The 17,822-nt window shown below is 44.0% G+C and overlaps 1 protein-coding gene across 1 annotated transcript; it reads left to right on the forward strand.

Annotated features, from left to right (window-relative positions):
• Positions 1 to 606: 606 nt before the first annotated feature.
• Positions 607 to 17,030, forward strand: LOC139685707 (uncharacterized). Its single transcript, XM_071582724.1, has 2 exons — positions 607 to 730; positions 14,257 to 17,030. The coding sequence occupies exons 1-2, from the start codon at positions 713 to 715 to the stop codon at positions 15,772 to 15,774; spliced, it is 1,536 nt and encodes a 511-aa protein (XP_071438825.1). The 5' UTR covers positions 607 to 712; the 3' UTR covers positions 15,775 to 17,030.
• The last annotated feature ends 792 nt before the right edge of the window (positions 17,031 to 17,822 follow it).

The raw sequence follows: 17,822 nt of genomic DNA on the forward strand, positions 1-17,822 counted from the left end.
CCGATTCCTTGGAAATCGTCCCTTCACCCGAATGGAATCCCGAATCGGAATCGGCCCCAGTTCCCGGGAAGTTCGTCCAGTTACACATTCCTTTCTCCCCCCCTCCAGTCCCCGACGGGATTCGCAACCCCCCGGCTGCTCAAGAGTCAAGCAATCATCCGGGGGGGGGGGGGGGGTTGGTGCCGGAGGTTCAAATGAGGGGCTCAAGTCTGAGGGTGGCGCAACAAGACCGCGGCCGCACTTCCGCCTCGAACAGTTCCCATTCCGGCCCCGGCCGCCCGCTCTCTCTCTCTCTCTCCTGGCTGCGCAACTCCGCGATATGTTTTGACTCCGGGAACCCATCCCGGGGGTGTCTGTGTGATTGGGGGGAGGGCAAGTTCCTCCCGGCGCACGCAGACGCGCCCCCCCCACACACACACTCAAGCGCTCAGCCTCCTCACAGGCGGCCCCCACCTCACTCCACCCGCGGACCCACCCAGGCAGGCACGCCCCACTCCTCCCGCGGCGCGCCCCTCTCGCGCGGGTGGGAGGAGAGCAGCGAGCGCCTTTCTCCCGCTCGCTTTTATAAAAGAGGCTGCGGGGCGTCCGGCGACAGACAGACGCGGTGAGAGATACAGAGGGAGAGCCATAACGAGAGCACCAGCGTTGCCCGAGACCCCGAATCGTTCGCGTTCCATACCTATCTCCAGGGGGCATTGGAGAAGCCACCGCCATGAAGACATCGAGCACGGTGAGTGACGCGACGTCGCATGCGTTCGTGGGATGGATGTGTGCACCGACCCCGTGTGTGCTTCTTCCGTCCAGGACAGTGGCTCCCAGTTGACACGGGAGTGGTCCCGGTGTGTCTCGCTCCGTGATGGACTTGGGTGACGGCCGATATCATGCAATGCGTCTCTTCGAGAAAGGAAAAACAAGTGTCGTCTCGTAGGGCCTTGAGAGGCGCTGACATTCGAACGGATTTCCGAAATTTTATTGGTGGAATCATTTCACGCCGGATGCTTGAATTATTCCAACCCCGATCGAGTATGTGTGTATGTCGCTATTTCATTGTGATGTAATTTGTACGATGCGAGCCAAACGTACCTCTTCTGGCGTCAATGCGAGTGTTAGATGTTGGTTACTTGGATATGCATCGAAAGTGTTCAAGAATTTTTTCCATGCACGATAATCAGGACGAAGTTCAGTTGGGTACGCGTATTACTCCCCTTTATTATTTAAATTTTCGTTTTTTTGCGATCCTGTTCGTCATGCTCGCGGACAAAATTTTGCGCTAGAGTTGTCATGATGTGTTAGCTCTATGGGCGTGTGCAGTTCCCCTTGAATAATAGCATCGATCTTCGCGAAAATTGAGACTATTTTTTTCGCTATGGGATTGGAATTTCGTGGGAACTGATAGTCATAGATTCCGTAATTTTGAAATAGCCTAATTGTTATTTTCTATGCAACAGTCCCACTCGTGATTCACTAGAGGTACCTGAGGTTATTGCCTAGTGTCACCCCATTCAATTTGACTTTCCAAAATATTGGCTAAGTTTTAAATAGCTGCTTAGTTATTTAGAACCTTGGCATAAGGAAACCACAAATGCATATCGAACGAATTAATACTGGCTCGAAAGTGTCTTTGTGGAAATCTGTGCCTCATTCCCTCAAGGAAACATTTTTTTAACGTAACCTGAGGTCATCTTGGCGTAGAGAAAAATTAAAAGTTTAAGTGGGCTTGATATATGCAAATGTGTTTTACGTATTCTCTTTTTATGGTCCATTTGTTTGCCCACCATTGCATCACAGTTCGTGACTCCTTCAACTGCTCACGAGGTTTTAGGTTTTGGGTAGCCCCGGGGACTCGTATCTCGGCATCATCTCGGAGCTATTACGTGGCCCAAGGGGGCCACAGGGGTCGCACGCGGTGAGGCGAGGGCCACGCCTTCCCGTCATGCTGCCGCCCACCGCACCCAGTTGCTGATGGCCGGACTCGAACCCTTCCCTTCCCTCGACGTGATCGCTCCTTGGGAAGAAACTTTCCGCTAGAATTTCGTCAGAGCGTGACTCGCCGCAACTGCGCTGGGAACGCCAATCGAATGCTAGAGAGATACTTTACGGAGAGCAATCATCATTTAGAACCGAGGTTGCAGTCTTGAGGTATTAGCCATTCCGGTTGTATAGCTCTACAACTGACCTACTCCGCATAGAGTTTTTGATTCGACCTTGGAGCGAGGGAAAAATTAGGAAACCGGCCGTTAAAAGTTGATGCGTTTGATTCCTGGACTAGAAAATATGCTCTTAAGTCCATCCTCTTGTAGATCTGGAGCTGTCAAAATGTTTCACTAATTTCACCGTCATTTTGCGCTTTAATCGTCGCTTTCCCTTAACTACGCCGAAACTCATTCCGTTAACCATGACGATTATTCCATTTTCACGGTTTGCTTTTGTTTGGAGATTGAGGGGCAGAGAAAGGGTCGGTGTGTGTTCTGCTTGGAGTGAAAGCAGAAACAGGTTGGTACCGACGCGTTTTGTCACGGTCGGTGAGCACTCTTGACGTTTTAACGACGAGAATTGAATCAAACGGCCTGAGGATATCCGGGCTCACCTTGGCCCCCTCTGGTACCCACTCAACTCCTCGTTCTCCCACCCTCGGGATCTTCCATCTCATGTGAAGGTTGTGCCGCCCTGCCCAAACTCTCGAGTTGATGAGCTTTGGTACGCACATCCAACAGAGACCTCCTTTCTACTATTTTTAAAATGAAATTTCTCGCTTACCCTCAATTCTTGCTCTCAAAAGAGTCTCGATTTTTTTCGGCAATGACTCCCACGTATTTTTTGCTTTCCTGAAGATGATCCTCTGCTGCGGTAAAGAAAATACCATATTTCAGACATTTGGAAGGGGATGACAGGGCAAAAGGCTTTGATTAAATAAACGAGACTTAAGCTCTCCCCGGAGAAGAACTGAGTGAAAATTTCGGTGAGGAAAATTTATTTATTAATAATTTGTCGGAGGGCGGTTCCCGAGATGACTTCTTCTCGAATTCAAGAGGCCAAAGAGTGCAAATAAGAACGTAGTTTGGACATTTTCCTAGCCTGCTCCGATTGGTAGGCAAGTACTTTGATTCCAAAAGTCAAAATTTCCCATGTGATTCTTGACGTAGGACGCCTCTCGGGAACTCCGAGAGATAGGGTATCTCACGGGAAATTTTGAAGTTTAGGGGCTCCATAAGTAGAGGCTCCCTTCGCTGGAAGTCCACTCAAAACATACTGGCCTTAGCTGCACCGCCCAGGGGTTTCAGAGTATTTCGTTTGTGTTACAGTCTCTGTGGGACACATTACTCATTGCACACAGCCTTTCAAGAGAGGCAGCGTGGGCACCATGGAGCCTTTCCCTCCGAGGAAAATAACACAATCACCGGATTCATGCCTTTCCTTAATTACCTCCGTGTAAATAATGGTCGCAAGCGCCTCAACCATCGCACGATTCCCGCAATTCTGACTCGAAATGAAGTAACAGTAGCCATCAGGGCAGGTGGCCGACAATTGAGATGACTTTTGCTGTTGGATATAGGTGAGCAATTCTTTAGAAGGAGAGTGTATTGGGAATGGAAGATGGACATGGAGCAACCCGGCGTCTGGGTAGCCGCGTCTTAAAAAGGAAGGGCAAAGGTATTTTATAGCGTAACATGTGGTAGATGGAGCACTCCTTTTTCCCCACTCAACATGCGGGCGGAGCTAGGAATAGAACAACAATCTGAAGTCCCTTGGATTTGAACTGTTTCCTCGGTGCGAGAAACCAGGATGTGAACGACCGCATTAAAGCGAACACTGACTTTCGCTAAAGGTTGTATTTACTGCCTTCTAAAACAATATGGCACGATGGCAGATCGATAGTAAAATGTGTTCCACGCTTACAATTCAGGATGCATCGTTTTCCAATGAGATACCGGTCTCGTCATTTAGGTCTTTCTAGGCTAGTGGAACTATTTCTTTTCAATTTCTTTCCTTTTTGTTTGGGAATGGGGGTGGGGGGAGGGTCGTCGGCGGCTGTTGCTGGCGTTCGGGCACGCCTCATACGCGACGAGCACCCCAAAGCGGCGTTCCATTTCCCTCGGCTTTTGGCTCGTCGTCGTGTTTATGCCTTCCTCCTCGGGCCCATGCAATCGCGTTCCTCGAAAGGGAAAGGCGGGGCGAGGGATAGAGAGCGAGAGAGAGAGGCGGAGGGAGAGGTCGCCCTTGGGAAGTCAAAGCCGCGCCAATCGTGAACGAGGACGGGGGCTCAAGTGGCCCTGCGTGAGATTCGAGAGAAAGAAAAAAAGCGACCGGGGAGTGGGAGGAAGAATGGATGAAGGGGTAGAAGAGAGAATATTTGCCCGATGGGTGCGGGCAACCCGATTCAACTCTCCCCTGCCCCGCCCTGCCCACCCCAAACCCCCTCCCCGTACATCGGCTTGGCGAAAGAGATGGCCGGCTCCTCCTCCCTCTGGTTGAACTGCGTGCTCGTTAATCACCCGCGGATGCCTGCGACTACTCGCTCGCCGGGGGGGAGGGGGGGGGGAAGATTGCCCCCTCGATTCATTATTCAATTATTTGTAGGAATGAAAAAAAAGTAAAAGGTTTGGTACCGCCCGAGTGTTTTACGTCTCACCCACCATGGAAGCTCATGAGGAGGAAATTCGGCCATGAAACCGTGTCAGAATGATGACTGTTGGTATTTCAATTGTGTTACGAGATCGGATGTGAATGGAAAAGGAAAACTGCACCACCAGAATTACGAAATGGAGTGAACCCACTCGGCCACTCGCTGCGAATATCTGAGATCCCAATTGCGCATAGGCCGAGAGGAAGTATTTTCAGTTTACACTGCTACACATGAATGAAGAGAACCAATGACAAGGGGACGTACTAATTGAGATTCGCAATTATTTTCTGGCATTGATAATAATGGAGTGAAACGATACATGAATTTTGCACCACTTGTGCCAATGTGTTGAGTGGTAAAAGCACCTGAATTCGGTTCCCTGTTTCCAATTCTAGATCGCTGATACATTATAAAATTATGCTCAAACTTCGTAAGCGCTTTCCATTTATAGTCTAAGAACACTGTAACTAGTTTCGAAAAACCTTGGGACATTCTCAAGCACAAGTTAAGAGCTGGAAATGATTTTCCAAGAGAGGAAGGAATTCCAATTTCTGTATAAATAGGAATAAAAGTCTGTACACGAATGTATGATTGATGGGAAGCACGTTTCAAAAGCCTTTTCACGTAAAATATGTGCACAGATGCTCGTAAAATTGCACGTTTTCTATTCCCATCAAGAACTGTTTACGATAATAACGCAAAGAATGGTAATTGATTTACGTCAAGACTCTTTCAGATTCCATTTCCCTAATCTCTGAAACAATTATTTTCATTTGTTCAAAAAGTTCTGGATAACTTCAAACGCATCCAACTGTTGCTTAAAAATTTTTCTGATTGCTTTTAACATAAGTGAATCGTTGATTAAACATTTAATTGCCATTAAATCTCCGCCGGCCAATCTTCAGGCGCAACTGCTTTTGGCCTATTTTAATCGATAAGATCTGAAAACGTCTCGACTCGCTCATCCATAGTGAGCTAGGTCGCATTTCAATTGAAATGGAACGGAATTCTTACTCAGCTCAAGAATCCTTTTTTTCTGGTGTTTCTAGGCTTCTAGAGTGGCAAAAATGTTTAATAATGGGTACGCATGCCTATACGCATATTCATATTTCATCTTTACATATGGATAGCGCCATAATGTAGTAATACTTTTCTGAAACATTAGACAAATACCCCGCGGCCCACCAAAAACGTGTGTGGCGGGGGGTGCAAGCAAAAGGTGGAAGAGATTAGGGATGAGGGAGGGTTTATGGGGATTAGGAAAGAAAAAGAAAGCACCCACATAAAATCCCTGAAATGGACGTGCATCTTGGTACACACGTATATGCATATTAGCGGCAATGTTAGTTCGAAACCAGAGTTAATTCAATCCAATACAGAGGTTTTCAGGTGTATTAAATAGGAGAGGATTGAAATGAACATCAACCCTTTATATTGAGAGACCGGCACCATAGTAAGACAGGTCATGGAGAACTGGAAAGCAGAAGGAAAAACATTTATTAAGCTACATTCATGCAACTTGAGGCCTCTACCCTTGACGCTGTAGGTAGAAAAAGTTGTACTCGGCTGATGGCAGACTGATTGAAGGAGAGCGACTCTCCCTTCTGTGGGAAGGGACTAAGAGTGAAGGTGAGAGCTGAAAAGCTCATCGAAAGATGGTTAGAGAGTTTTGCGTATCATGCACTACATTAATTGTTATTTCAGTTCAACTCGGTCATGCGGGAAGGGATTTTCCAGCAAAACGTATGAGATGCGCATTCATGTATGTGTAAAACGCATGCATACAAGTGAAACTATTTATTCCCTTAACTTTGTGGGTGGCAATTGACATTATGAATGTTTTGTGGCTAACTTCATGGATGGTATCCTCTCTCTTGCTGTCTCCTCGTAATGTACAAGTTGTTTGCCATTTCTCGAAGTTTTGTGATCCAAATGACCAATGTGTGTTGAATTACAAGTAATTAACGAGAACTCCCTAGTGAAACGAACGGGTCTGAATGTTTTTTTTTAAGCCCAACCTAGTGTTAAATTCTCTTTGTTCTAATGATTCTCAACCCGGCTCGAACAGCATTTGTGACGATTTTCGTTTTTTCTCTCTAAAGTCACGCATTGAACATTTTCATTGACAACAAATTCCTTGTTATGGTTACATATTTTACCAATCAAAACAAATTTGCAAGAAATGTATTTCCTTTATCTATTTTCACCTTGACATTCGTTTCAATTGCACTTATGTTCAATCGATTCTCGATTGCAATTCCTCACTTTTGAAGCTGTTGGTTTGTGCTTTGATTTTGGATTTCTCTCGAACACGAGCACAATTTTCGATGAGTGGCCGTGCTCATCTTTTCGTTCACAGTTATTAATTAAATCGTGGTTGAACAAATTTTAGAGTCACAACTTGAAACAGCTAAAGGGGAATTACCTGGACTGATTCTCTCACGAAACATATGGTGGACCCCGTTGGTCACCCATCGCCTTCCCCACCCTGACTGACATCTCCGCCCCATGGCTTCCTTCCCGGTCACTTTCTCCTCTCCTATCAATTCTCCAGGCCACGTCTCCCAGAGTCGTTGAAGCTGACCCTCCCTGACCATTCTTTTCACCGTTATAATTTCGTGTGGTCGCTTTTATAGTATGTACCTATATTAAGCAGTGCTATAAAGATACACGCTGCTAGCAAAGAATTGAGGCCTTGTCTTTCTTTCTCTGTGGCGCCAATTACTAATTAGGTTATGAAAACTCATGCACGATATTCACTCTTTTGTTCTTTCCTCGTAATGAAGAAATTGTTTCCCATTTCAATGCTCGAAACCTGTATGGATGAACGAGGAATTTCATAATAAATACAAAACGAGCAGTTTGGAGTAGTTTGGGCAATAAACGAAATATTTGACTCGAGAAGTAACCAGAAAGGTAGTGAAAAATATGTGCATATATTTGACGAAAGTTTTAAATAGTCGAAGTAGGTGACTCTCAGAAAGAAATCACATTACCTTGGGAACGCAGCCAAACATGGGAGATTGTTAAAATAAGAGATTCGTGTGTTGTATTACAATCTAATTATTTAGCACTCCAAAGCTCATTAAAATGAATGCATATGTGTAGTGAGGATATTTCCTTTGAAATTGTGGCACGCTCACCTAACTTAGAGTTTTTACATATCTTAAACGTAATACTGGATTTATCTTCCTATGAAACTAATTTTATCTCAACCACGTCCGACACATAAAATCATCGGAAAAATATCTGTGTGTGAGCTATAGGATTGAAAAAATTTGACCTTCCGGTTTTTAATTATTTGGTGCGGAAGGAGAGAGTACTGCATAAAGGATATTTTGCGATACAGAACGGTGGTAGATTACGTGAGCGTTTGCATTGCATAGGCCTTCTGTCAAAAGAAGGTTAGCAGTAACCTTTTTTTACAAAAGAATACAAACAAAATTAAATTCATCCCTTTGGCATATATTATGAAATTGTATAGTTTATAAAAATAGAATTTTAATATTTTTGGTTGCTTCATTTTTTCAATTGCAGAAAATGGTTGGGCAAGACTTTCTCAATAATTAAGTATTTCTTCACAGCATGAATCTCTATGATTACTAGTCGCAATAATAGCATTGCAGTGTGCTTCTAAGAGTAGTTTTCACTGGCATATGCAATCGAATTAATATGGCATCCCTGTCTCTGGGCACTGAATTAACATCCTACGATCTTCATATTGATGTAAATGAGTAACTTGCACATTCTGAAATAATTTCCATAAGGAAAAATTCAACAAATTATATTTCTTCCCTGATAAAATCATGAAACACAATGGATTCATTTTCCTTATTATGAAAATATACGATTTTAACTAGGTCACACATTTATGACGAACTGTTGAATTTGAAAAAGTCCAGAAAGCCAAAGCACGAGGAAGCTTTTTCTGGGAAGATTAGTCATAATTTTACGTATTCGATTGTTAATTAAACACCAAAATAGTCTCAAATTACCAAACAACTGTTTTTCAAACAAAAGTTTAGAATGGTAAATATTTCTTTGTGGCAGTAATTGAAACGGTGGAAGTATGGGTTTTCAGAGGATTTTCGGACTAATCGTTATAATTTGCGCATCACTGTTTTTCTCCAGGGAGCTAGGCAAAGAATATTCCATTTGTAAATTTGTAAAAGTGAGAGTGAGTGGATCAGTGCCTGCAAACAGAGGCAGGAGAGAAGAAGAGCCTGATATAAATTCTTATCATTGTGAGAATGATTTAAACGTGTAAATAAATTATTTAAACATTCATTTTCTTCATTCTCAAAGTTACTTTAATTGGTGCAAGCAATGCTTTCTCCGGGAAAATGTGCGTGGAGAAAGTCAAAATGTATTTAACCTTGTGGACTTATGAAGCATTTATCGAGACGAGAGATTTTTAAAACCCTCCATGTTTTTCCGCCTCGATGCATAAGAAACCGCTAGTTATTTTAATGACAGATTTCACTATTTTACCCTGGGAAAGAACAAGGAATTTTCAGTGGCTGCATACAATAATCCCTCCATTGCATTAATGACTACTTATCGTCTCTGACATTCCCTCTATTCTTGTAATTGCATTTCGGTAATAAATGCCTGGGTATCAAAGCCGAGTACATTAGGTCAGGGAATAGGAATACTTGACAGAAAAGACTCGTAAGTCGTTTCTGGTCAAGTTTCGACACTTCTCATGGCGTCAATAACATGTAGTACTTTGAATCGAACGTTGAATAGAAACAATCATCTTACAGGACAATAAGAGTTAGGCGATACTCGTTGGTGCACCCTAGATAGCATGCGAAAAGGAATCCTCTTTTTAGAAGTTCAATCTTAAATGCTAAGATATTGTTTCCAATAGCCTTCGCACAGATCGTATGCTGAAGAACCCCAGAAGGAGGAAACTACTCCAATTAAGAAGTAAATATTGAAGTGTAACGCTTTCATGAAACGGAAACTATTAGTATAGAGAAGCATATAAGTATAAAGTCACAGTAATAACTAGAGTGATGCGTAATAACTAAGAAGTGCGTAGAAAGTGAGCAAATAAAGGACTAGGTTTCCCTATCCATGTATTTAATTAACGATTCCATGCCTACACATATTTGGCAATTTTGAATGCATACGTCATCGGTATTTTTAAAGTATTGTTATATTTATAATACAATTTCATATTCGGAAGGAGAGTTATAGCAAACTATTTTTCGTTTTCAGTTAAAACCTTTCCTCTAGTTCGTAATTTGAAGTAATATTATTATTAATTTTTGGAATATCTTAAAGTTATGAGTAAAATAAAGAAAAGACTTATACGAACAGTAATTGAATGAAATGGGAGAATGTAGTGAATAGGTCCAGACGACGTTCAGACGCCAATTATTGCTTAACGGTATAAATGATTGCTTCCTTTATCTGTATTTTTTCTTCATAATAGTGAAGGGATATCTACATTATCATTTCGAAACGAGAGTTGTTGGAAAGGTTGTGAGTGGCTTTATCGTCCTTGGGGGTACTTGCATGTAATGATTACTTTTAACGTTTCCTTTACAGAGTCTTCAGATACTCATTATATTGCAGATAAACCTCCAGGAATACCTAACTACAAATTCATTCGGTGCGAATGAGATAATCAGCATTCGGCGGTTCATATATTTTGTCGATATCCTGTATGTTTTTATTTATTAGACCTTTGGATTCATGATTAAGATAACATATCATTAAATTGATTATTTTTGCATACAAGTACCTTCTTTCGCTTGATTAACTTTGCTCCAGTGCATAGTTATACTAATATTTGCGTAGAGATGTCATTATTGGGAGTGTGCATCCATGGCTGGCGACCTAACACGCTCCGCCAGAGGCCCTTGCGGCGGTTTGCGGGGCATTACGTTGATGTAGATTTGTTTTACGTTATAAAGAGTTAGATCCCCGACTCATAACCATCTGCTTTGAAACGATGTATTTACGTTGATACGAGGGTCATCCGGAAAGTAGTACCCGTTCGTGCCGCATGAAGTGCTGACGACGCGAGTAGCCGCTGGACGAGGTCAGATAGCTTCAGTGGCTTGTCTGCCTTCTCTGAGCCAAGTTGCGTGACGCTAGCATTGCCTGTGTTGTTTCTGTGATTGTTTACAATGTTTAAAAAAAATTGAGAACGCCGCCAGTTGTGAAGTGAGGGCAGTGATTAAATTCCTCAATGCAAGAAACGTTCGCCCATGTGATATTCATCGCCAATTAAAGGAGGTCTATGGAGACAATGTAATGGACGAGTCGTCTGTTCGGCGGTGGTGTCGCAACTTCAACATGGGGAGGGGGAACACACACGACGATGAGCGTTCGGAGAGACCGTCTGTCATTACAGACCAACTGGTGAGCTCAGTTGACGAATTCGTGAGGAACGATCGGCGCGTCACAATTGATGACATCTGTGAGCATTTTCCCAATGTTTCTCGAACAATTGTTCATGAAATTGTTAAACACCATCTGCATTATGCAAAAATTTGTGCAAGATGGGTCCCTCGCGTATCTCAATGAGCTGGCGGCGAAGGACTATGCAGCAGGAATACAGAAACTTGTCACACGTTATGACAAATGCCTTAATTTGCTTGGAGATTATGTTGAGAAGTAGTTTAAAGTATCCTCTTTCAAATAAAATTTTTTATGTTTGTTAATATTTACTTTTGTCTTTTTATTTCACGAACGGGTACTACTTTCCGGATGACCCTCGTATTTCTACAAACGTGAACCTGACTATGCACAGTGGTGATATCCGTCCTATTTTGAAAATCTGGAATGAGTACTTAAAAATGTAACACATTTCCTTGGGAAGATCTCTTGTTAATGACACCCTTTGGCATTTCAGAACATGATTTTAAAGTCATGGGTTCCAGTTAGTGAAAAATATTTAGCTCAGGAATGGTATATAATGCGAAGTAAGTCAATGTAAATAAAATGCAGGGTGAAATGATTGGCCAGCAGTGTCGCCAAATTCAAGGTCATCAGGTTCTCGGAAATAATGATTCGCCCATTACTTAGTGTCCTGCACAAGTATAAATTTCATCTGCAATCAAATTTTTCAACCTATTTTATTTTCTCTGGCAGAATCCTGATCATGGACCAGCCTAACGTTTGCAATATAGCATAATGATCAACGAAGACAGGTACCTGCAGAAAAACTTGCGAATCATCTAACGCAGTTTTGCACCCTTTTAGAATATATTCTGCTGTGCTATTATAAAGTGCGTTTTTAGAACCCTGTGTGTTTAAGAGACAAAGCTAACAGTTGATGACTTTCGAATACTTATCGCTAGGTGGAAGGAGGAAATTAAGCCATGGAAATGAGGAAATGGTCGCAGATCTGGTCAGTTTAGCGACGGAAGATATGAAGAAATAAGCAGCATGTTATTTTCTTAAATTTCCTCACCGACTTGTTTTTTTCTAAGCGGAAAAATCACTTTTACATACTTCCCGTTTGAATTCCATGTGGAGTGGAGGAAGGAATGTTCGCACAATATGAGAGGTTCAGAGATATCGGCAGAACTCTCTCAACTTTCTACGGCTATTCCGGTTTCTAGATTTTTTTTTGGTTTGGCAGCTAGTTGACTAATCCAGTTTACCTCTAACATCAATGAATAAATACCTCATCGCATATCCCATTCCCCAAACGCCATCGCCATAAAAATGATGACCGGTACTGAAATAGTTTTAGTGGAGACCCGAAGGGAAGATCAGATCAACCACCACGATGCCAAACAGTGTTTTTCAAGGGTTACCCGTATCATAAGTGTGCCTCATTGAGTAACCCCGTGAGGCAGTTATCGTGGATCTTTCATAATAATAGGGCGGAATACATTAGGAAGAACCTTGACACAAGGAATGGGTACATAATTTTATGATACTTGCCAAAGAATTTCGAAAAAAAAGAAATGGAACAGTTCCAGCTCACTAGTTATCTGAATTGGAAAGTGGCCTCTTTTCGTGTATAGGGCTCTTGTGCTAATTTGAGAGAAATGAACAATGCAACTTAGTAGAATGACCGGTAATTAGTGGTCAATAATCGATTCGCAATTGAGACAGTGGTGGTTTTTACAACTGGCATTATCAATGGCACCACTGACAGTCCTCATTTCGATCAAGAATTCAGAGGCATCATTCAGGTTGGAGAAGACGATTTTTGAAAAGGGGTCAGGCAGGAAGTGAGTGATTGTGTCCCATATTTTTTATTATTTGAAAACGCCAAGAGAAATGTTGATGAAATATTAGCTATCAACTCCACTTTCGCTTGTGGAGTGATCGAAGATTGGAGAGTTAAGAAGCCATCTGCTTTTGTTTTGGTCATGCGCCCGTTTCTCGAATATCTGTTTTAATCAACCAATTTAAGTTTCAACGTCTGACTATTGATTGGCAATGACAACATAGACAAAAATATTACGGAATAGCCAGGTGAAAGCCCTTTGGGTGAATATATTTTGGTGATGTAATCAGGTTCTTAAAATGTGCACATTTGAAGAAAAATTTGTTATGAACTTTCGGTTGCACAACCACCATCTTCGTTAGAATGAAAGAGAAGGATCCATATGTATTGATGTATTAGGGTGTATGTGTGTGTGTATATATATATATATATATATATATATATATATATATATATATATATTTATTCGTGGTAATTCGAGTTTTGATCGTAAAATGAAGATTCACTTCTTGTTTTCAAAGCCAACTGTCAGGGGCGTAAGATACCTATTTTGTGGATCGCCACGTTTTCTTGGTAAGGATTTGCCTTTTTCTTCAATAACGCGGCATTTTCCATATTTTTCGCATTTTGCAAGTTCGCTGGCACTCTCGTTTGTGTATGAAGGATAAATCTTTCAAATACACAATGCACACACGTAGTTTTTACTATAATTTATTAAGTAGTATGATTAATTATTACAAATAAGGGCCGAAGGGCTACTGAGATTGGGACCTCTGCTGCTAATTTATTTAATATTTCTAAGAATTAGCGAGTTAATTCTTAGACTCCATTTCATCGCTTTTATCTCTCTCTCGATTTCTCATTCATGCCTTTCTTTTCTTGCAGAAAATTCTCTCTCGTATTTACAAAGGGTTCCGGGAGTCGAGATTCCACCCGAAGTGTAGGATTAATATTTGATTCAATGTTCAAGAGAATTCATGGAGTTTATGGATCGCATGGCGAGTCATGAATAATACGGAAATGATTTCTCAGAGGCCTGCAAATTATTTCTCCCCACAGGCGATTTTATGTCCCTCACACGGAATATTTAAGTGCTCGGTAGTCGATATTTGCTTTTCCTTCTTCCGCAGTTACGACCACTGCTGTATTGACTATAAGTTGTTGTATGAGTAGTGAACTGACTCGGATTTGATATTGTGCAAGTTTAATGAAACCTAAATTTGTAATAATTGTAGGCATACCATTTTGATACCAAATGTGACTTTAATTAGTTAAATTACGACAAAGAAATCACGTATTTGACAATTTCACGTAAATGGTAAAGCATTATGTGCCAGCCGCAGATTTTATTAAGTATTAAGTGCATTATTAACTATAGTTTTAACTTATGGAAACAATTACAACATTCTCCTTAATTTTCTCTTTTCAGACATTATTATTAGGAGTGGGATTTCTCCTCCTGGGCCTTTGCACGGCTCAATCCGAGTACCATCGGCGCGGCCGGGTCCAGGTTAAATCCCGCCCAGCACCCGACTACCAGGCGGAAGAGGATTCCGAACGAGCGCCCACCCTTGTCCTTCGAAGGGTCCGCCCACTGCTGCCTTCTCCCGAAGAACAACAACAGCGATCCGCCCCACCCCGCCTCCAGCTCTACGCCGACGAGCCTCAAGAAGAGGGGCGGCGTGTTGTGGTCATCCCTCAGGCGAAGACGAGCCATGTGGAGCCCGCTTACGGACGACAGTTTCGGATCGACGAGGGCCGTTCCATTGGCACCAAGTCGTCCCGCGTAAAGGAGACGAGCCGGCAGCCACCCGTGCAGACCATTCGAAACTACAGCAAAATCAATGACGATGGTTCCTTCACGTTCGGCTATGAAGCGGCCGACGGAAGCTTCAAGGAGGAGACCAGGGGAACGGACTGTGTGGTCCGCGGAAAGTATGGCTACGTAGACCCCGATGGCAACAAACGCGAGTTCACCTATGTGTCAGGCAATCCCTGCGACCCCAACGCCGTCGAGGAGGAGGACGATGACCGACCAGAGGACGGGAGGCAGGAGGAGGCGGGTGGCGAGGAAAACATCCCCACTCTCCCGATTCGGCCCATCAGTCGCCCTGTCCACCGACCGGCCCCTACCAGAGCCCCCGTCGCCCCCACCACCGTCTTCCAGCAGGCCTATCGCAAGGTCGAGCCCACCTATGCCCCCATCACCGACACAACCCGTGCTCCCATCATCCGCTACACGAAGCCTGTGCACCACGCATATACCACCGAGGCACAGCCTCCGGCCACCACCTACCGGCCGGAAGTATTCCGCGCCAGCACGCCCCTGCCGCCGGTGACCTACGCCACACCTGCTCCTCAACCTCATCAAAGCACCGCTTTCAATTTTGACGCCGAGTTGAGAAAGTTCCAGATTGACAACAACGTCGTTAAGAAGGGTCCCGCTCTGCAAAGCACGACCTCCACCCTCAATTCGTACCGCCCTCAGACCGTGGTGCAGCAGTACACGAGGCCGGAGCCTGTGCAGCAGTACACAAGGCCGGAGCCCGTACAGCAGTACACTAGGCCGGAGCCCGTACAGCCAACTCGCGTGGAGACCCAGTCAGCCCAGCGAGCACAGCCTGCGGGTCAAGCCCCCAAAAGCGGAAATCCAATCTACGCATCGCAGTTGGTGTACGACCCGTCGTCTGGGCAATACAACACGATCCTCTACCAGCCACTTCCTAAATTGAACGGAGGATTCGACATCAACATTGAGCACAGGCTACAGCCATACGTGAGGCCTCAACAACAGTACGAGCCCCAGCAGTTTTACAGACCCCTTCCCCAGCAAGTCTACCAGCCTCAGAACCCTCGGCAGTTTTACTACGTTTCACCCCAACAGCGATCAAGTTTATCGTCTGGTCAGATCGATGCCTTTCTGAAGGGCCAAAATATTCAGTTTTGAGAACAATCAAAAACTTCGCCGCCTGTTAATTTTTAGGTGCTTTAACATACGGATTTAATCCATTTAAATTGTTGGGGACAAAGGTCTCTGGACTGAATCTACAATCTTACTTAATCAAAGATCATTTTCATAGCTGCTCGCGAAGATTAGTCTTAACTCTCGTCTTCCCTGGATGTTCGTACTCACTCTTCACGATATTCCTCGTTTTGTAACAGATAATTTCAATTCACCATGTCCTTAGGTTCCCTGGTGATCAATATTTGAAAAGATAGCCGCTCTCAGAGCACAATTAATGCGACGCGCGTGGTGGGGTTCTCGAGGGAACGTGGCTCATTGTCTTCGCCGTGAGAGAAATCCCATTTTCACACCACCCTAGCGGGATCGTTGCGAAACGAGCCGCCGCGCGCGTCTCCCTCTCTTCCTTTCACCTCCCAGGCCTCCTCTCCCACGATCCAACGCGAGAGAGCGCACCCCTCTCCCGCTCCCTAAAGGACCGCCTGACTTCCCGCCCGGCCTGGATATCCAACTGGACCGACCGACCGACGCCGCTTTCCCCCCCAAAGCGGCGAGGACTCTCACCCGCGCGCGGAGGCTTATTACGCATTCGACCCGCCACTCCCTCCTTGACTCCCTAGCGTCACTGCCGTGCCGCCCCATCCTTCGCCCATTCCCACTCCCGCCACTACCGGCCCAAATCTTTCTCCAACGTCCCCCCGAGGCACTTTCCCGAAAAGATCGACGCTCGTTATGTCACACCCGACTCTCCCTCCCGTCCCGGCGGGGGAGGGGAGGGCAAACCTCGCGGAATGGAAGGAATGTTCCCCTCCTTGTGGAGAGGAGAGGGAGGGGCCGTTGCGGTGTATTCCCCCATCCCTCCCCCGCGGGCGTGCGCCTCCTTTCTGGTGTACGGGGGGCGCGCGTGATCCACGCGGTGCGGAAGGGGCCGACGAGGTTTGGGACTTCGGGGGAAATCGCTTCCTGAGGTGCGAGTGACGGTCGGAAGGGCTAGAGCGGTGAAAGCGAAGTGATTCGACTTGCCCGATCTACATTTGCACTTCCGTCCTCCTGGATGGCATTCCGGCAAAGCTGCGGCACTGCCTGTTTTGAACTCATTTCCCCCCCTCCGCATTCGTATATGTACCTGTATGTGATTATCCAAAAAGCATACATGAACCAAAAATACATATGTAGAGTGGACAGCTTGAGCAGGAAATGTTGTGGTCTAAAAGACAATGAAAATAAAAACAATCTATCTCTCTCTCATGTATATGTATATATATATATATATATGTATGTATATATATATATATATATATATTTATTTATATATATATATGTATATATATATTTATTTATTTATATATATATATATGTATGTATATATATGCATATATACATATACTTATGCGTATATACATATATATATGTGTGTGTGTATGTATGTGTGTGTATATGTATATGAGTATATGTATGTATGCATCTGTGTTTATACCCATTCACATGCATGTGCATACATATTTATATACGTACATGTACGTTTCAAGGTGAGGAGGTCCAGAAGATAGTGAAAAAACACGATAACGAAAGTTAAGGAGGCCTTGGGGTGGTCCTCTGCTACGGTTACGCCAGTATTTTTTTAAGCCTCCTAGAATGTTTGTAAACAAGCAAAAACTTGCCCTCATTCTACAGTGACCACGTCCCACTAATCATTTCCTCACTTGTTTTTATTATTCTTGATACGTGGTATACATTATATGTTTAATAAAAGTCATTTCTTATAATTTAGAGTTTTTTTCTGTAATTTTTGGCCATTCTTCCTTTTCTAGCCACGATTTACTATCATGATACCAGACGAAATCGGAAAGAGACAACTTTGCAAGGAAAAATAAGAGCCGACCGCCCTGAGACGGCGGTGAGTGCATCCAAGAATCCTTGGTGGAATGGGGTAGGGCAACCCGTGGGAGTCGGACTGTGCCCTGGCGGGGTGGGCGTTCGGAAAGGGCGGGCCGGGCAGTGGATCTACGCTGGGCCGGGAGAGGTAGCCGCCA

This window comes from Hetaerina americana, unplaced genomic scaffold (assembly GCF_022747635.1).
Source record: "Hetaerina americana unplaced genomic scaffold, ioHetAmer1.1.p SCAF_12, whole genome shotgun sequence".
Classification (NCBI taxonomy): Eukaryota; Metazoa; Arthropoda; class Insecta; order Odonata; family Calopterygidae; genus Hetaerina; species Hetaerina americana.